At 41.7% G+C, this 19,713-nt stretch overlaps 1 protein-coding gene across 8 annotated transcripts in view; it reads right to left on the reverse strand.

Moving 5' to 3' along the window:
- The window catches only part of DEPTOR (DEP domain containing MTOR interacting protein), a 114,799-nt gene that overhangs the window by 32,796 nt on the left and 62,290 nt on the right, over positions 1 to 19,713 (reverse strand). For all 8 annotated transcript variants that reach the window (XM_085893926.1, XM_085893944.1, XM_085893966.1 and 5 more), the window contains 4 exons: positions 16,722 to 16,900; positions 15,202 to 15,381; positions 14,835 to 14,969; positions 1,079 to 1,149 (listed from right to left, as the gene is read on the reverse strand). In XM_085893926.1, coding sequence (XP_085750052.1) covers positions 1,079 to 1,149; positions 14,835 to 14,969; positions 15,202 to 15,381; positions 16,722 to 16,900 — 565 coding nt within the window. The remainder of the gene's footprint in view (positions 1 to 1,078; positions 1,150 to 14,834; positions 14,970 to 15,201; positions 15,382 to 16,721; positions 16,901 to 19,713) is intronic.

Here is a 19,713-nt window from a genome sequence, read left to right on the forward strand (position 1 = left end):
TATGCCTGGTAAGTGTTTGGAGTGATTCGTGACAACGTGGTCCATGATGAAAATCTTTGCACTAAGCGATCTGGAGGATGGGCATTTCAAACCTACAAACGATGTTGGAATGAATGCTGGTATCAGGATAGATCAGTGAATACGAGTAAGCTGGCAGGTTGGCTGATAAATATGCACACTTGCCTCAACAAAGCTGTCCAGCCAGAGTTTGAATCTTGGCCCAGCTATAAACTGTCATCACAGTGTTTCACAGGCAGGGTGACTCAAGAATGTGTGTGCTGTCCCTCGGATGGACGTTAAACTGGGCGCTTCGTCTGCCGGCATTGGTTGGTGGATGTTAAAATCCCACGGAGTCCTTCGTGTCGAGAAGGCGAGCTATCACCGGCACCATGGCCAAATTCCAAAACATTCCTGCCATGACTAACTCCTGGGAAGGCAATGGCAAAACAGTTGGTAGCCATTACTTTGTTAGTAATGACACACAGAATCGTCTTCCCAATTGCAGACGTCCTTTAAATAAATCATCAATTTGACAGGAGGCATTCCCGCAAATTTCAAAGTTCACTCACTGGCAGGGATGATTGGGTTTTGGGTAGAATGCGCCCATGTACGATCTTTTGGGCCTTGCCTGAGAAACCAGGCCCACATTGTTGAGAGTTTTTGCAGTACGGGCAGCTACAATATCTCAGCCCTTTCAGCGAGCTGAGAAAGTTGTCCAACTCTTTTGTTGTGTTGAGGTACACCCATTTCTCTCAGGTACTTCTGCAAGTATTTTCAGCTTTTTTTTAAAGAAACTTTGTGAGCCATTTTAGGTAATAATACTCACCTCGTACACATGATATATGTTAATATGCCCCAATCAACATTGCTGCTAAGTGGATCTGCACATGCTTGTCGAGCATTCTGGGCAGATTTCATTATATTGACTCTTCTCACAATAGAACAATGTACAATGTATGCTCAAATGACACATGATTCCTTTTAACCATAAAATGAATGAATGTGCACAGCACTGCCTTCAAGGTCTCACTCAATATGATATTTGGTTTGCCTTCTTTGTAGTTAATGCAAGACTTACTGTGAGTGTTTTTCTGAGGAAAGGTGCTCCAGGACTCAGCAGCTCTGTTACAGAGACGGGTCTCCTCAGCACTGTCACCAGGGAACATGGGACAAATGAGTGGGGGTATAACAGATTTTTGGGTCAAAAGTTAAGGGGTCGTACTCATCACAAATGTTTCCAGGAGAACCACCAAATGTTTGTGTTGTCCAGAAATTGCAAAGTTTATAACCTCCTCTTGGTTTGACAGATCCATAATACTTTAATTTATCATGGATCTGCAAACCAAGATCGATGTAGAAATGACTATAGTTGAACCCATTATCTTTTCTCCGAGTGAAAAAACCTAAATATATTATCCCCCCCCCCGCCCCCAAGGTCTTGAAACAGACATTTACAAACTCATACATGTACACTGTACAGGAAAAAAAGAAAACTGTACAATATGCACGCCATACAAGGGGTGGTTATCAAATGGTCTAGCAACATCAGTTGATTTTATACACCTCTTAAACGACTACTTTAACCATTTGATTAAATTTTTCAACTTCTAGATTCGGTAACAAACTTGCTAATAGATTTTTTTGGATGTATAAACCAGTATAAACTTAATTAGACTTGAGCAATATATCATTTACTTTTCCTTGTTCTCCACAAACTCATTTTCTCTGATATTAACAGAATGCAAAATATTTTTTACAGTAAATGTCTGGACCACTATTTGATTGAAGGAGACCCTCATAAAATGCAAACATCCTATATGCACTCTTGAGCTGCTGGACGGAATGAGTTGAAAACTGCTGGTTGTACTTTGGTTGAGGATGGGCGGGTGGGGGATGTGCACAGGAATGTTTTCGGTGGAAAGATAAATTCATAGTCCATTGGCATTCGGGGGGGTGGGTGAGCACCAAATTATTTGTATGCAATTGTGAATTGTATAGTGCCACAAGAGGTGAGCGGTGGTATTGCAAGTCATACTGAAATAGTGTCCACAAATTCTAAAACAACTAACCTGTATGCAATTCTGGAAAAAAATTCCCACCTGTTAGGATGGGGTTTTCACCAATTCTGGGAATAAATAAAGGTAAAAATAATGCAATGACCTTTCAAGAGACAGAAAAATTCATTAGTTGGGCCAAATTGGTAGTCTAACTGCAATAATGCACTTTCAAATCAGTTGAAACTTACAAAGAACAATGCGATGACAAAGATCGTCAAAGTAATTCTTTTCCTCAATTACAATAACCCAACGATCATGGAGGGTCTTGTGCACACATGGAGGAGACAAGAACAGAAGCCATCAGACAATTCAACATTTTAATGTAATCTTTGAATCTGGTATCGCAGAATCATGACATCAATGTGAAGATGGGAACACAAAAGAGGCCAACCTCTAATGTGGTTGTTCAGATAAAAATATATCGTTTTTAAATGGTAAGGCCCGAGAAGTAAAAATAGAGGGTATGGGGGCAGGGGGGAAAGTAAATATTAATGCTACCCAATCCTGATGAGCTAACAATTTTTTTTTTTTTAAAGGATGAGATATGCAAGGAAACAGCCATCTTAAAACCAATGTATCTGAATTTCATGGTTTGTTCTTTTGAGAAAACATTAACATGAAATCAGATAGGATATTAGTTAAATCATTAGCAATCCCTATACAACACAATAAAGTATCATGCTTCACAATGTGCCAACGTTTTAAAAACCCAATACGACGCAAAAATAAACTGCAACAGAATGACAATATAAATTAACAGATCACAGGCAAACAAATGAGCATCGAGTAAGAATGCATATTTGAAAAGGTCAGGAAGCATTTCCAACACCAGCTGTATATGGAATAAGAAAGTGAGACAACACAGACTGAACTGTGAAAGAGGTGAAAATTTTGAAACCTAATTGGGTAGGATCTCAGCAGCAACATAATTGGGAAATCAAAGACAACTATGTAACACACACACATATATATATATATATATATATATATATATATATATATATATATATATATATATATATATATATATATATATATATATATATATATATATATATATATATATCACGGTTTGTATTTGAGCAAAAATCGTTATTTAGAGAAAAATACAGCAGAAAGAGGTGCCTCAGGACAGGATTAGTCACCGAGTACCGTATATTTTGGCGTAGAAGTTGATACTTTTTTCCCCGAAAGTACGGGTCTTGACTTGTCCTCAAAATCAACTTATCTTTGGTTTAAGACCGCGATTCCCAACCATTTTCAATATATGGACCACCTTAGTGTCTATATTTTTCCAACGGATGACTTACCCCATTTTTTTTAAACAACATTTCAAAACTAACTTTTATGTGCATGTACCAGACAAATAGTGATGCCATGCACAACCAGTGTTTGTGTGTAGTCTGTCAAAAAGCAGACCCTTCTTAATGTGTTCAAATTTGTACTTTAAAATGATAACAGTACAAAAAAAACAAAACAAAAAAGAACAACTTAACAATTGTAGTATTATTGCTACACATTTTAAATGATAAAAGTACATGGGGAGAGTAAAGTATGAATATAACTTACCCAACTTGATGAGAGCCCTGGGCTTGAATCTTCCCAACCAGTTCATCAATGCAAGGAGAAATTGTGGATAGGCAGGCACCCATGTCAGGTTCAGGCTGGAGCTGAGATGTGTATTTTGTTTTTAGGGCGAATACGCAAGATAATCCAGCTTCACAAGCATAGGTTGTTACAAATGGAAGCAATCTTTTTATTGCTTCACCTGACAATTCTTCACAGTCCTTTTCAGCAGAGAACGAAAAGGCCATGAGAGATTGATCTCTGAATTTTACCTTCAGGCTGCCATCACATGACAAATCCACCAGTTGATCTTGGGCTCAGCAGCTAAAGTTTGTGTTTGAAAGGACATCTTCGGAGAACGGTGCACAGATCAACTGCCACTTGTTTTCTGAAATGTCTCTGAAGCAAGTCTCAAATTGCGTATCATAGGCATTAAGGTGAGCAGTCAAAACTGCTTTGATGCTGGGCAATCCAATCTCAGTATTACTGAGAAATTCTGTGAGCAACGGAAACATTCCAGTAATTCCATTTTCCAAGTGAGTTCGCCACACATCGAGTTTCCTTATGAATCCCATCACATTATTGCAAAGCATTAAAGAGTTTGTATCTTTGCCTTGCAGTGAAATGTTGAGATCATTCAGAAGGTTAAATATAACAGCTAAGTATACAAGTTTAGCAAGAAATAGTTGGTCTTTGAATTGGCTTGCATGGCTGTAGCTTGTGTTTCTCAAGAATTCCTCCAGTTCCTTGTGCAGCTCAAATACACATTGCAAGACTCATTCATGGGATAGCCAGCAGATCTCGGTGTGCAGCAACAGCTCCCATTTCATTGCATAGTGCAGCAAAAAGATGAGAATCAAGTAGCCTTGCCTTAACAAAGTTTACCGTTTTCACTGTGTCTGTCAGAACAGTATATAGTTCTGGCTCCAAATGGCGAGCTGTTAAGGCTTCTCTGTGTACAATGCAGTGGGTATCTCGTACTGCTGGGACAACTTGTTTTACCTGGTGAATCACACCTTTGTGCACTCCCGTCATTGAACGTGCACCGTCGGTGCATATGCCGATACAATCCGACCACTTTAAACAATGTGTACACATGTCGAAATAAATAGCTTTGAAGATTTCTACACCAGTTGTCTGGATTTCCAGAGGTTTACAGAACAGGAAATCTTCATCAATTTCACCTTCCCAAGGAAACCACACGTAAAGCAGCAATTGAGCTGAACCAGCTACGTCAGTGGATTCATCTAGTTGAATGGTGAATTTCTTACCTCAAAGACATTGAACAAGTTGCTCTTCAATAATCGAGTGACATGTTTACATAAACATTTACACACATCCCTCACACAGGGCATCACAAGAGCTACCCAAACTGTGTGGGTTTTTTGGACTTTGCAATCGTCAGCAAAATCAGGAAAGATGCTTTCAAACCACTATTAAGTACAGTTGTCACTTGACACATTGAAAACTCCTGATGGCAAAGTTCCCATTTCTTTTGTTGAAATTTAAAAAAAAAAAACTGAAGGTGGCATCTTTTCACATTCTGGATGCTTTTTACATAAATGGCGGTGCAATTTTGCTGGTTTTGGCGCTTCATTCGACAATAACTCCTGACAAATAATGAACTGTGGCTTTGGTTCATCCTCAAATTCAGTGAATGCAAATCCCAATTCTAAATATTCTGGATTACATTTCGGACATCTGGTATCCCAGGCTTTCCTAAATATGAAGTTGCCTGATGAGATTGTTCGATTCCAGTTGTAGGCCCAGGCTGGTCCCTGCTACCAATCGCTCCATTTTGCAATGCACTGTGCTCACCGAGTCAAACCAGTCGTGATTTTATTTTTTAAAATACACTGGAAATACGAAGATGAGTTAGGTGGGATGCAACACAAAAGTAGAAAATGATTGCAGTGTACAGGAAGTGACTGTTGGAGCATAGACACCTTAGGTTTTCCTTCCCTTTGGTGTACGTATGTTGGTTGTGGTGCCGAACCAAGCTCGTTCTCTAACGACGGCAATCCACAGTTTACACTTCATGAGGATGAACGATCATACCAGTTAGTTACCAATCAAATGGATCTTTGTCCTTTGGGATTTGTAACTTGATTGATGTTACAGTTATCACATCAACAGCATAACGTTTTTGAACCTTGTATTCAAATCTATCCGTGCTCTATCCTTTTTGACCGTTCAAATTGAACCGTGCTCTATCCTTTTAAATGCTGAGCAACAAGGAAACAGCACATACCATTTGCACTCTTTGGCATGACTCGCTCGGGGTTTGAACCACTGACCTCGTAGACTCAGAGAAGACGCTCCCACAATGCCACTGAGTCTGGTTACCCAATATTTATCTATCTATCTGATATGTGTGTGTATGTATATATATATATATATTATATATATATATATTATATATATATATATTATATATTATATATATATATATATATATATATATATATATATATATATATATATATATATATATATACGGATTTGGAAAGCTATCGCACTCAACATTCAGGTCCTTTAGCTCAGTTATATCGGTAAATACATGTTGCCAGATAGGGTCCCGGCCCTAGTCGAATGGGTAATTAAATGTTCCTGCGCTGTGAAGTTGTTTTAATAGTCATGGTTTTCTTTCCGTTATTTTTACACCACCGACTGCACTTCCGATGTCGCCGCCGACCACACCGCATCGCATCGCCCTCGCCTAGCTTTCTTCACCTCGCCCTGGCCGACGTCAAGGGTGGGCGGAGCCCTGCAGAGACATGTTGCTCTGCTTCCTGTCCCAGGGGCAGGTCCACGTGATGTCACCACGCCACGGTGGCCAATCGGCGGGGAGCCGGCGTCTTCCGCGCCCCGCCTCCAACCCAGCACCGTCGCCATTAACCACGCGGTCTGAGGTGAAGCCGTAGGCGGAGCCACAAACGCCCCCTGCTGGAGACTGCGCCCAAGGGAGGGAGTGCCCCACCCACCGCGCGCCTGTCCAATTGGGAGCAGACGAGGAGTCACATGGGGCCCGTGGTCCAATGGGTGGGCGAGTGAGGAGGAGAGAAGCGTTCATTGAGCGGGAGAGGGCCGATATAAGGTGTGTTCTGAGGAGATGTCATTCGTCGTTAGTTTTCCTGCTTATCTTCTCCCGTTTCTTCTCTGCCTGGCTCTCACGTTGGCTTCTACAACGACCTCGTCCAGGCCCCAGAGCTTCGTGTCGTCGCCTTCCGCCTGGTTGGTACGGCGACACCAGTCTCAACACCAGGGGACGTCCAGCTGCACGCTCGTGGCCAGGTAGTCAGCTACCCTAACCCTCGAGTGGGGCAGATTAAGTCAGTATCCCAAAAGAATCTTTCAGTTGATGGTACAAGCTCCAAATTTGGTATACATGTGCTCCAGGACCCATTCTCTCAGAAAAGTATGTTACCCACGTTGAAAAACAAAATGGCCGCCATTTTCAAGATGGCCGTCTCATAAGATAGGAAAAAGGGTTTTCAGTGCTAAACGTCTATAAATAGGAACATGCTATTGATCCAAATGTTAAATAGATTGTATTTTGACTGGAGAAATATATTTTGGCACTAATATTCGAAAATGGTTACCAGTTTTCAAGATGGCAGCCATTGCATGACTTAAAATCAGTACTTTTGTTGCTGTCTTACAAAATTATCACAGATATTGCTGGGCAACATCTGTGATCATGTATTGAGGTGATGCGGTCAAGCTCTATTACATGATGTGAATAAGAGTGATGTTAAAGCACAACCAGGGCACACTGGTGACATCACTGCTGTGAGACTCAGCATGGGTTTCAGTGTCGGCTTATAGTGTACTACTTGTAGCTGGAGTTTACTAACCTAAACTGTAGTTTGTATTACATTGAGTGTCCCAAATGCTATCTAAAAGCCCCTGTATATATTTCAGCTCGAAGTATAGCTAGTTGTAGTATTACACTATTAGATAGCCATGCCTGAATTGACAGGATGTGCCAGCGCGGGAGAGCCGAGCCAAGGGTAATGGGGCTTCAGTTACCCGGAAGGTGAACAAATCGCATGGAACTTAAATGGCATTGGATGAACGATCAGGCTAGGTGTAGGGCATTTATATGTATGAACCTAGTTGTATCCCATATCTCAATGTGCTAATGTATTTTGTATGGTGAGGTGGTAAAAGGATAAACCCTCGGCCTTCACCTGTTCAATATGTCCACTGATAATCCGTTGAGTTGTACTCCTAAAACTGACTGGAGGGAGTGTTGCCTCTGTCAGACTGATACAAAAGAAGAGTTGAAGTCTCCCCCAACCCGTTATGAGTGTAGTTCTGATGGTTATTCCATGATAGCAAAAAACCTACCACAATTTCAGGAAATCCACCAGTTACAGATCAGGTTAGACCCATCCAGATTGGATGAAGGAGGTGGTATTGAGGATACACTGAGGCAAAATAGTGCCAAGTACCAACAAAATTGTTGCAAAATGTTTGACAGCTATAAACTTGAGCATGCCACTAAAAGAGCAGCTGAAATTCAAAATGATCCAGGAGAAGGGCACTCAAAAATGTGAAGAACTAGCATGGAGGTGCAACGGTGTTTCCTATGTGAAAAGATACAACCAAAGTCAAAGTTGCGACAAGCCATGACCATGCAACTAAATGAGAGGCTTAATGAATGTGCTCGCAATCTTAATGATGGCAAGCTTTTGGCTGTCTTGAGCGGTGGAGATGTGGTTGCCCTGGAACTGAAATACCACTACTCTTGCTTAACAGCTCTGTATCATAGAGAGAGGGCACACATTGCAGCCAAGAACAAAGAAAAAGTCCAGTCATCTCAAGAAAAGGAAGTCTTCCCTTTGGTGTTCTCTGAACTTATTACCTATGTCATTGAGACAAGAAACAGCAGTGATGGGCCTGTTTCGTTTCGACTTGCTAACTTGGTGAGTCTTTACAAGGAAAGACTTGAACAATTTGGAACAGATATACCTGATGTGAACTCTACCAGACTGAAAGAAAAGCTTTTGGCAGAGATACATGCATTGGATAGTAAACAAGGATGGACGTGATGTTTATCTGACATTCAAGAAGGATGTAGGTCCTGTCATGTCAGAAGCATCAACCTACTCTGATGCCATCATTCTCGCCAAAGCTGCCAAGATATTGCATAGGCACATGCTTGATCACAAATGTAAATATGAGGGCAATCTTCATGAGACTTCAGTATACGATTCATTACCTCCAGCTTTGCTCCAATTTGTCTGCATGATTGAGCATGGAGCAGACATAAAGTCTCAACTGAGGTTTGGAGCAACTACAACTGACCTGGCTATGGCACAGCTCCTTCAATACAACTGCTTTGCCAAATACAAAGAGGGTGCTGCCACACACAGGCATTCCAGAGAGAAACCCCATTTCCGGTCTACATAGGGATGTCTGTTCATGCTTCGACAAGAAAGAGACACCTAGTAGAAAGAGACACCCATGACCATGGTCTTAGTATTCCATATGATCGAGTACTCGACATATCAGCTCAGTTGGGAGATGCAGCTGCAGCCAGATATGTAGAGGAAGGTGTGGTTTGTTCTCCCAAACTGAAGAAAGGTCTTTTCATCACATCTGCGATGGATAACATTGACCATAATCCCTCTTCCACAACGGCGACCACATCATTCCATGGAACCAGCATATCCATCTTTCAACATACATCAGGAAATCAAGGAGAAGTACGGGAACCAATTCTAATTAAGGATACCAAATTAAGAAAGTCCCAGAAATCCCCGACTATCAATCTATGTCTATCTATCTATATCTATCTATGAAACAAATGTCTATCCTGCGTTCTTCACAACAAAGAACCCTTCTCCTCCCAAAGGCAAAGTTACATATGAATCTCTGCCAAGTCTCCCCCTAACCAATGAATATGAGTGGTTGCAGAAGATTAGCCTCACACAAGAACTACATGACAATGTTAACATCACTTGGTCAGCCCATCATGCAGAGAAAAAGAGGTCTTGCATTTGAAGTGAGTATTACAGCACTTCGTCTCCTCCTTCATGATGAGGCTCACTCAGTTGCCACTGTAAGGCACTCCATGAACAAAGTCAGGGATACTATTGCACACCTCAACCCAGGACAGGTCCCTGTGATAACCGCAGACCAGCCTATTTATGCACTTATCAAACAAGTCCAGTGGCACTGGACTGACCTGTATGGTGAGGATAAATTTGTTGTCAAGTTTGGGGGCCTCCACATTGAGATGGCTGCTTTAAGGTCTCTTGGAACCCTACTTGAAAGAAGTGGGTGGACAGGTGCTCTTGTGAAGTCTGGGGTGGCTTCTTCTGGAATGGCAGAGTCCTTTCTTTCTGCCTCAAGTGTCACAAGAACACGCCATATGCACCAAGTTACAGCGTGTTGCCTCTACATGCTCCAAAAGGAAGCATATGAGCATCATTGTGTAGAAGAGAATGAAGAAGCTCTGGATTTTGATGACTGGTGTGAGAAACGCAGAAAAGAGAGTCCTCAATTTCAATTCTGGGATCTTGTGTTGTCAATGGAATTGGTGACGTTCTCGTTGGTCAGGTCTTTCAGGGAGGCCAACTTTGGTTTGTATTGCGAAGCATGGGCTGCTCTAATCCCCTTGTTCTTTGCAAACAACAATGTGAACTATACCAGATGGCTTCCCATCCATCTTAGAGACATGTTCACTTTGGAACACACTCACCCTGAGGTCTTTAATGAAGTTCAACTGGGAAATTGTGGTATACAAGACTAACAGGGAGTTTTCTGGCTTGGCCATTGACCAATCACATGAACAGGCCAATGCAGTAGTGAAAGGTGATGGTGGTGCCATTGGGCTTACTGAGGATCCAGCTGCACTGAATAGGTGGATGGTGTCTGGACCAGAAGTTAGCATGCTAACATCACAGTATGAGTTGGCGTCACTGGCCAAAGTGGCAAATGAAGATATCACGCACCATGAGCAAACCAGCCTATCTCAGAAATCCTTCTCTGACAAGGTCCATAAATTGTTTGGTGAAATGAAGGATCTGGGCAATCCTTTTCAGGAAGAATCAAAAGACTGCTCACATTGGACTCAAAAACCATCGTGCATCCCAGTACTGCTGAACTTGTAAGGACTCACGTTGAGAAAGGTAAAGTTTCCTTCCGAGAATTTTTCAATGGTCTGGGTGACGGAGCTTCCTTCTATAAGCCCATCAAAAATAACAAAGCAGACTTCTTTCGCCAAGAGGCAGCTGCAACTTTTGGCAACATGAAGCAGCAGGTACTCGAAGATGATTGCCGTCTGTTCTCGCAACTCTTTATATCCTGACAAGCACGAGAGTGTGACCTGCTTGAGTTTTTCCAACACGAAAACCAGTGTTTCTCTGCAGCGCTGAGTGACAGTGGGAAACTCCACACTGGTCAGAAGTCGCAACTTGCAAAAATTCTGGAAGCTACAGTTACTCCTCCCGACACTAGACCAGGATGTGATGCTGTTATCATTGAAGGGTCCTCTCTTGTGTATTCATTGCCACCAAAGACATCAAAGACCTTTGAGGAATATGATATCCGAGATGTGGTTCCAAAGATTCAGACGTACTCATCGAATTTCACGAGGACAGATATAGTTTTTGATGTTTATTGGACTTCCAGCCTGAAGGCTGAAACAAGATCAAAGAGAAGCAAAGAGGATCGACGCCGAGTGATGGAGAAAACCAAGCTGCCACCTCAGTGGAAAAGTTTCCTGAGAGACAACAACAACAAGACAGAGCTCTTTGGGTTCTTTGCTGATAAGATAGTGACCATGTGTCCTGACAATGTCTTTGTTGTGACCAAAGGAGATCAGGCTCTTTCAACAAGATCCATCGGTCTCGATGGCTTAAGTCCTTGCAACCACGAGGAAGCTGACTCCAGAATCTTCACTCATGCTCTTCATGCAGCCAAGCAACAGATGACGTCTGTGTTGATTAAAGCATGTGACACAGATGTTGTCGTTGCTGCAGTCAGTGTTTTTGCTACCCTCCAAGACGCAGGCATGGAAATGCTGTGGGTTGAATTTGGCCAGGGCCAGTTCATTAAGTGGTTGCCAATTCATGACATGGTGGCGAATCTTGGCCGACAAATCCAGTGGCATGCAGTTCTTTCACGCCTTCACTGGCTGTGATATTCTGTCAGCTTTTCATGGAAAAAAGGCAAAAAATCTGCATGGCAGGCACGGGAGGTTTACCCTCAAGTGACTCCCGTCTTGAAGAAGTTAAGTCAGTACCCACCAGTCATGGAAAATGCAGCCTACAACGTCCTTGAGAAGTTTGTCATCACCATGTCTGACAAGAACAGCACTATGGTCAAAGTTGATGAGGCAAGACGACTTGTTCGCTCGGAAGCAAAGGCCTTATGATGCCATTCCACCGACAAGCGCAGCTCTCATACAGCATGTCAAACGGTCTGCCTCCCAAGCAGGCTGCATATGGGGCCAGGCAACGGTGTGCAAAATGCAAACTGAAAGCCCTGCTAACTGGGGGTGGCAGAAAGATGGTGAGGTCTGGCAAGTCTTTTGGACGACCCTTCCACCCATTGCCCAGAGTTGTCAACAGTTTACAAAATGTGGCTGCAAGACGGAATGCCGAGGGTGATGAAAATGCTATCGCTTCAGTATCAAGTGTACACAGTTGTGTGCATGCAAATGTGAGGACTAAATGATTGACTAATCCACCACGTGAATCAAAAGATCATAATTTCCTGCTGTATATGCTATATTATTCTTCATTTTTTTTCTTTTTGCAAAATGTAGCGCTAAAATAGCCTGTCGTCATGAAATTCCGGCCATATCATCTTAGTTTTCAATAATTACGATATTGTAAGTGCAGAAATGGATTTTTCTAACTCAAAAACATCTTTCGATGCATAGAACGTTAAAATAGCATTATTCCATCAAAATTTAGCTCAAACACAGATTCAAACCACATCAAATGGAGGCCATCTTGAAAAATGGCGGCAATTTGTTTTTCAACGTGGGTAACGCACTTTTCTGAGAGAATAGGTCTTGGAGCACATGTACACCAAATTTGGTGCTTCTACCACCAAGTGAAAGATTATTTCAGTAATCTGCTGCACCACTCAGCCCGACTGATCTCCAGGCTGGAGGTCCCATTAAATACCATTTTGGTCCGTTTCTGTCTGCGTGTGTGTGTGTCTGTGTGGGCCCCGTCTAATAAGTAGTGAATGGTATATATAATCGCCTTTGCTGTATATTATTTGCCTTTCTTATTATTCGGTTTAAATCTGCTCTCATGTCTTGTCCCTATTCTCCCATCGATTGCTTGCCTGCTGTATAAAATAAATGCCCCATTGTTTGAATGTCAACCTGTTCGTTTGTGTCATTTTACCTGCAGTGACTGCCACGGCACGCATCGGGAATTAACTGGTTTTTAAAGCCGATAAAAGTAAATCTGGTCCGACGGGACTTGGCGATATCAAACCGCTCGGCTTCGCATACGGAACGAGCATGCTTAAGTGGCTCGTTTTCGTACAAGTTCCGTCGAGGTGTAAACTCTCTGTATTTCTGTCTGCGCAAATACTTAGGTATATCGACAATTTGGCGATTGACCCTGTAGCGCGGACAGAATAATTGACTGGTTTACGATGCGTTAAGGCATCCGTGGCTGCATTTCGGGGTTGGTCCGGAAAGCCACGACTGGATTGCGGCCTTCGGTGGGCGCGCGACCACGATTTGGCTAAAACGGTCGTCCGCATGCCAAACGCGGCGGAAATATATATATATATATGTATGTATATACGTATATATATATATATATATATATATATATATATATATATATATATATATATATATATATATATATGCAACAACAAATAAAACTAGATATCTGTGATCACAAAGCGAACACCAAGGGTAAGGCTCCCCTGGCACTGATGATCCACTGATGGACATTTTTTTTTTTTTCCCAGAGCATCACATGACCTTCACCTTCAACATTTGAGTACACAGTGCAAATTAAGGAAATGTGTCCCCATCTGCAATCTATCCATAAAACTCAATATCATGAAAAACGGAGGAAACTTATTCAAGTTAGGATCAAAAAGATGTTTCTTGTTAATTACTTCACAATCAGAAAAAAGTAGGTCAATGATACTACTAATCAAACTTCAGGTGCACAATTTCAATGCAGGTACACTATTATGATGAAAGAAGAACATTTTGTAAGGCCAAGTGGTCTTTGAGATTCATCATCAACTATAATATTAATAAATAAAGGTTGTGTGGCTGCAGTTTTGTCAGCAATATTCACACATGAATTGGTTGTGGTACTGACCAATTGGGTACAGCCATTTTTTCCAGCATCATTATTCGTGTCTATTGTTATCGCATCCAACCATGTCAGCAAGCAACATCCATTTCGGTGGTGCAGCAAATCACACGCTTTCCTCACGTCATGTTACCTCACCTCTCAGCGGTGCTTACAATGCGGAGTCTTTATCCCACGCTTTCCTCACCTCGTGTCTCATCCTGGTGATTATTACATTGATCGTGGTGCTATCCTTAACAATTTTACATTTATTTTACTCCCCAGACACTAAGTGGCCATCCGTGTTCAGTGGGTTGACAAAGGGTACTCCCTCCCAGAGGGCGAGGGTGCCTGCCAGTTGACAAAATTCAGCGGACAAAAAAACCCCCAAAAACTGCCATTTCAGATCACCATTTGACCTTAATCGTTAACTTGAAGGGGTATGATATAAATTAAGCATAAATGCGCCTGCCTAACTCTAAGACATCTAGAGAGAGAAATTTTATTCTGATTGGACCAAAATTAGTTGAGTTGTGGTGAAAAAGTAAAGTCTCTAATTAGGTCACGACCATAAAAATTAGGGCAAGGTCAAAAAGATGATGTCAACCCCACATACATTTTATTCGCATGATTGATGCAAAATTATATTCCGAAAGACCCAGCCGGGTCCGTGATCCAGCTCCGACACTGGCAAGAAAAAGAAAAAAAAAAAGAAGAAACTAAATGGTGTGTTAGTACTCCGAGGGATGTAAAAAAACTCTGAGGTACTATTAAAATTGGGGGCACTAATGGTATAAAAACCCGACAACAGGTGTAAGCCTCTGCCGATAATTAATTTAACCAACAACAATAGGGGGAGGAACAGCAGTGATCAACATTTCATGGAAATAGGATTGAGCGATTGGCATTATACCTGAGCGAGGGTTGAAGAGGACGGGAGGGCTGGAGCTGAGAGGACTTGCACTATAATAACCGCTGCTTCCAGGACTGCTGCTCAAACTGCTTTGTTGCTGCTCCAAGGCAGATTTTATGTCTTTGGCACGACTCACTGTACAGAAGATGTATGCATTCATAATTGCATACAGTACTTATATCAAAGTCTGACCACATTTTCTGGCACAAAATTTTGTGCAATTTAGCAAAGCCAAGACTCACATTACCACTTTTCCCATGAAAATAAATGATGGCAGAATCAATAAATCATTATTATCTCAACTTATGAAGGCAAAAAAAAGATTAGCAAACAATAATTTGTGAAAATGATTGTGGGATTCCCGAACCTGAGGCAAAATTGGTTAGGCAGTTCTCATTTGCACGGTTTGGGCACTTTGAGCACAAGGGGCTCTCATTGCCTTCACAGGTGGAGTCGGCTACGAGGTTGGCCAGCCGTCGGTGCCGATAGAAGTCAACGCAGAAATGGAAGAGCAACGTGCTGTCCAGGAATGGATGCTTGTTGGACACTGCAGACAGAAGATATGAGGTCATGCTATGTTGAAGAATAAAACAGCGGTGCTTCATAATAGCAGCTTTCTCAAACTATATCGTCAGTTTGCACACTCCCCCACATTAGAAAAAGGCCCAAGTTCATCGTGCTGTTGTCAGGTTATTATCCCCACACTTTTTGAAAAAAAAAAAAAAATGAGGGTGGGGGGGGGGGGGGAGAGATATTGTCATCGGCTCCATCCATCTGTCCTATGGTTGGGCAGAAATTCACCAATCTTGGTAGTTATAATCACCACATGGCATGAATGTGCAAGAGCAGTATCAATTTTGGCCTTGTCCCCTGGGATGGGGTCACAATATCAAATACAGAAAAATGAAATTATAGCCACATTTTAAATGAAACTTTGTGAATGGAATCAACAGTGAGGGATGCACGAAATATGAATGATTATTTTTTTTGACCCTGGGTTCATGCCCCAGGGATCAAAATGCAAAAAATGCTTTTACCTCTAAATTTGATATTGGGTCATTCCTGGTGGAACCTTTTGCTATCTTTCAACTTTGCTTTAGGTGGGAAGCATGGGGATTTATGCTTGGTGTTTGGCTTAATGGTTAGGGTGGTGGGTTTTGGATCCAAGGGTCCTGAGTTCAAATCCTGCTCAGCTGTTGAATTAACACAAGGTGGGGTTAACTCGGCCTGTCATCCTTCCGAGGTCGGCAAAATGAGTGCCAGCATACTGGTATACTGTGTCGGAGTGTGACCCTTCCAAGATTGTGCCCAATAGCCAAAGAGACTGCTTAAGCAGCACCAATGCTCTGCACAGAGTATGGTCCCAATCTCCTCCTCTCATGGAGATTTGCGATGGCGTACCATAGACTTTACTCTCGTTTTTATTTCATTAATGTCCACTGTCCAAATGTGTATCAATTTTGTCAAATTAACCTTTATTTAATGTCAAAAATAAATACGCAAATGCATTTTCTCCAAGTGAGAAAAATTTTACTTCCCAATGATTTTTAATTGCAATATACAGGATTGTAAAGGATAAATAAATAGAAATGTTGCCACCAAATGTTATCATATGGTTAACATACAAGTGTTCTTAATTGCATAGACATCATAAATGGCAAGCAACTATGTACAATGTCTGAACAAAAATTTTCAATATCCCATAAAATCCAAATGGGGGAAGTGGGGAGAAAAAGAAAAATCCGAAAGACACTCAAGTCACCAAGCTGAAATTGGTTTCTTTGTAAACATAATGGAGTTCAAGGAAAACTTACCTAACCACTGCCTGAACTATAAACAGTAGATGTGGAATAAAAAGTATGTACGGAACGGTGTGGGGGAACGAACCATGTCTGATTATTCCATTCTCAAGCAGACGACAAGCAAGTGTTGCCGCCTCGTTTCGCTCAGCTGCTTCCCCTTCTTGAACCAACCAGTCCACAAACTCACAACCAAGGAAAGCCTGATGGAAAAAAGTCTCGCCTTCCTGATGTGTGCGCAAGACTGGCGGCTCAGCTGACTGCAACCTGGCAGAAGGAAAGCGCTCTTCTTATCAATCATACACTCTCAGACTTTGGAGAACTTAAAAAAAAATTGTGGAGACACTCAACACTTAACAAAGGTATCCATGGTAACCTTGAAAATGTATCTGATTTTCCATAGCATTTGGCATTACCATCAGCAATTAGGCCTTACCTCACCATGATAATTTCCAGTGTAATGTTGCCTTTGTGTAAGAGATGTTCATGAAAAGTAATAAAATAATCAGGAGGTGTTAAAGAACTATGATATTCGTGTTTATAACAGACACATCAGCATGCTCTTTACTCGACATTCTTTTACACTCACAAAGCTATAAGGTATATGTAATGCTGCGATTCAAAATTGGCTTACAACCCCAGCAAATGTACTCGACATTCTTTTATCCTCACATAGCTATAAGGTATATGTAAGGTTCGAATTCAAAATTGGCTTGCAACCCCAGCAAATGTTGATGAGATATACTAATTTGAAGCAATCTGTTTTAGTCTTTTCAATTTTCCTCCAGCATCCAAGGCTCATGAAGGAGCTCATACATATATCACATCATGGACGCTGACAGAAGATATCACAATACTTTTACATGAATTACAAATACAGGAGGAAACTATGGACAAATAAAAATAGCACATGTGGGATTTGAACAGGGGATCCCAACATCATGAGCGAAGTGTTCAGATGATAATTTCAAACAGATTGACCAAATTTTTGAGGTTAAATGCAGAAGTAGAGCATGACAAACATGGGGAAATACAGGCATATCATTGAAATAGAAACTGTAACATTTCTGGGATGCATATTGTGCATCCATCCATCGAGACCATACTCTGTGCAGAGTGTTGGTGTTGCCAAACCAGTGTCCTGAGCTATTGGGCACAATCCTTGACGGGTCGCCACTCTGATGCTGGATACCAGCAAGCTGGTACTCATTTTGCTGACCACGGAAGGATGACAGGTAGAGTCAACCACACCTGGTATTAATTCAACAGCAGTGACACACATATATATATATATATATATATATATACATACATACATACATACATACATATATATACATACATACATACATACATACATACATACATATATATATACATACATACATTCATACATACATTCATACATACATACATATATATATATATATATATATATATATATATATATATATATATATATATAAATATATATATATATATATATATATATATATATATATATATACATACATACATACATACATACATATATATACATACATACATACATACATACATACATACATATATATACATACATACATACATACATACATACATACATACATACACACACACACACACACACACACACACACACACACACACACACACACACACACACACACACACACACACACACACACACACACACACACACACACACACACACACACACACACACACACACACACTGTGTCGGAGTGTGACCCTTCCACTGCCTGAACTATAAAGGAGTTTCTCAGCTTCCTGTCCCAGGGGGAACCGAGGGTGAGGTGAGATGCATCCACTTCTGGATGGAGTTGCTGATCCGCACAAAAAAATTCTGTTATTCATCCTGCACACATTTGTTTTTATTTCATTTGTGTCCATTGTAAGCCTGGTGTTGGCGCAGTGGTTAGGGCAGCGGCTTGGGACCCAAAAAGTCCTGAGTTCAAGCCCTGTTGGGCCACTGAATATATATATATATATACCAACTCATATAACACCAGGGGGTTGACTCAGCCTGTCATCCTTCCGAGGTCGGCGAAATGAGTACCAGTGTACTGGGCCGGTGTATACCCCGGTTAAATAGGTGTACCAGATCCCTGTGTCGTAAGAGGCAACCAGGGTTGCGTCAGGAAGGCCATCCGGTGTAAAACATGTGCAAAATCACTATGCGGATCATATTGATAATCCGCTGTGGCAACCCCTAATGGGAGCAGCCGAAAGAAGAAGAAGAAGACATATATATATATACATATATATATATATATATATATATATATATATATATATATATATATATATATATATATATATATATATATATATATATATATATATATATATATATTGTTCCAGCTGTGGAAATTCGCATTACACCATGAAGGGCCCATAGGTGAGATATCTCTAAGTACATGTGTAGTTAGCCCAAACCCATTGTATAGAGGGAATTTATGTGATCCATTCGGGCTGCGACACTTTGAGATAGCCATTTTTTCTGTTCTATCTTTATTTTGAACCATCTACGTCTCAACCGCCATCACACAACAACCACCACGCCAGCCATCGTCACCAACTGCAACCATGCTCCAACCCTCGGACAACAACAACAACGCCAACATCCACGACCTTTATCTTCACAACTCGCTCCCACATCATCGCATCACCGCAATTCCTAAACGGCACCATAATCATCAAACCACCACCGAAAACCCTCCACCACCTTCACCTCTCTCCTTCTACGGCCATTCCCGCACCATCTGTGAACACTGAGCGTCGGGCTGTCTCGGGCCCATTCGGCAATTGGTGCCGAACGCACCGAGCCGCGAGCGCAAATAGCGGCCTTTCCGAGGGAGAATTCGGATCAAGAACGCTGCACGCCCACTTCCCCTCCGTCCAATTAGCAAGCGCGGAGCGGCTTGGCCCCGCCTCCAGGCGCGTCTGTGTGAAATCGATATATGCAAATTCTAGGATCAGGGGAGAATCACGCCCCCTTTCCTCCAACCAATTGGCGAGTGTGGCTCCGCCCACGAGGTCATCCTGATCCGGATATT

The sequence above is a fragment of the Eptatretus burgeri genome, chromosome 1, assembly GCF_056783735.1.
Source record: "Eptatretus burgeri isolate ZD-2024b chromosome 1, Ebu_testis_v1, whole genome shotgun sequence".
NCBI lineage: Eukaryota > Metazoa > Chordata > Myxini > Myxiniformes > Myxinidae > Eptatretus > Eptatretus burgeri.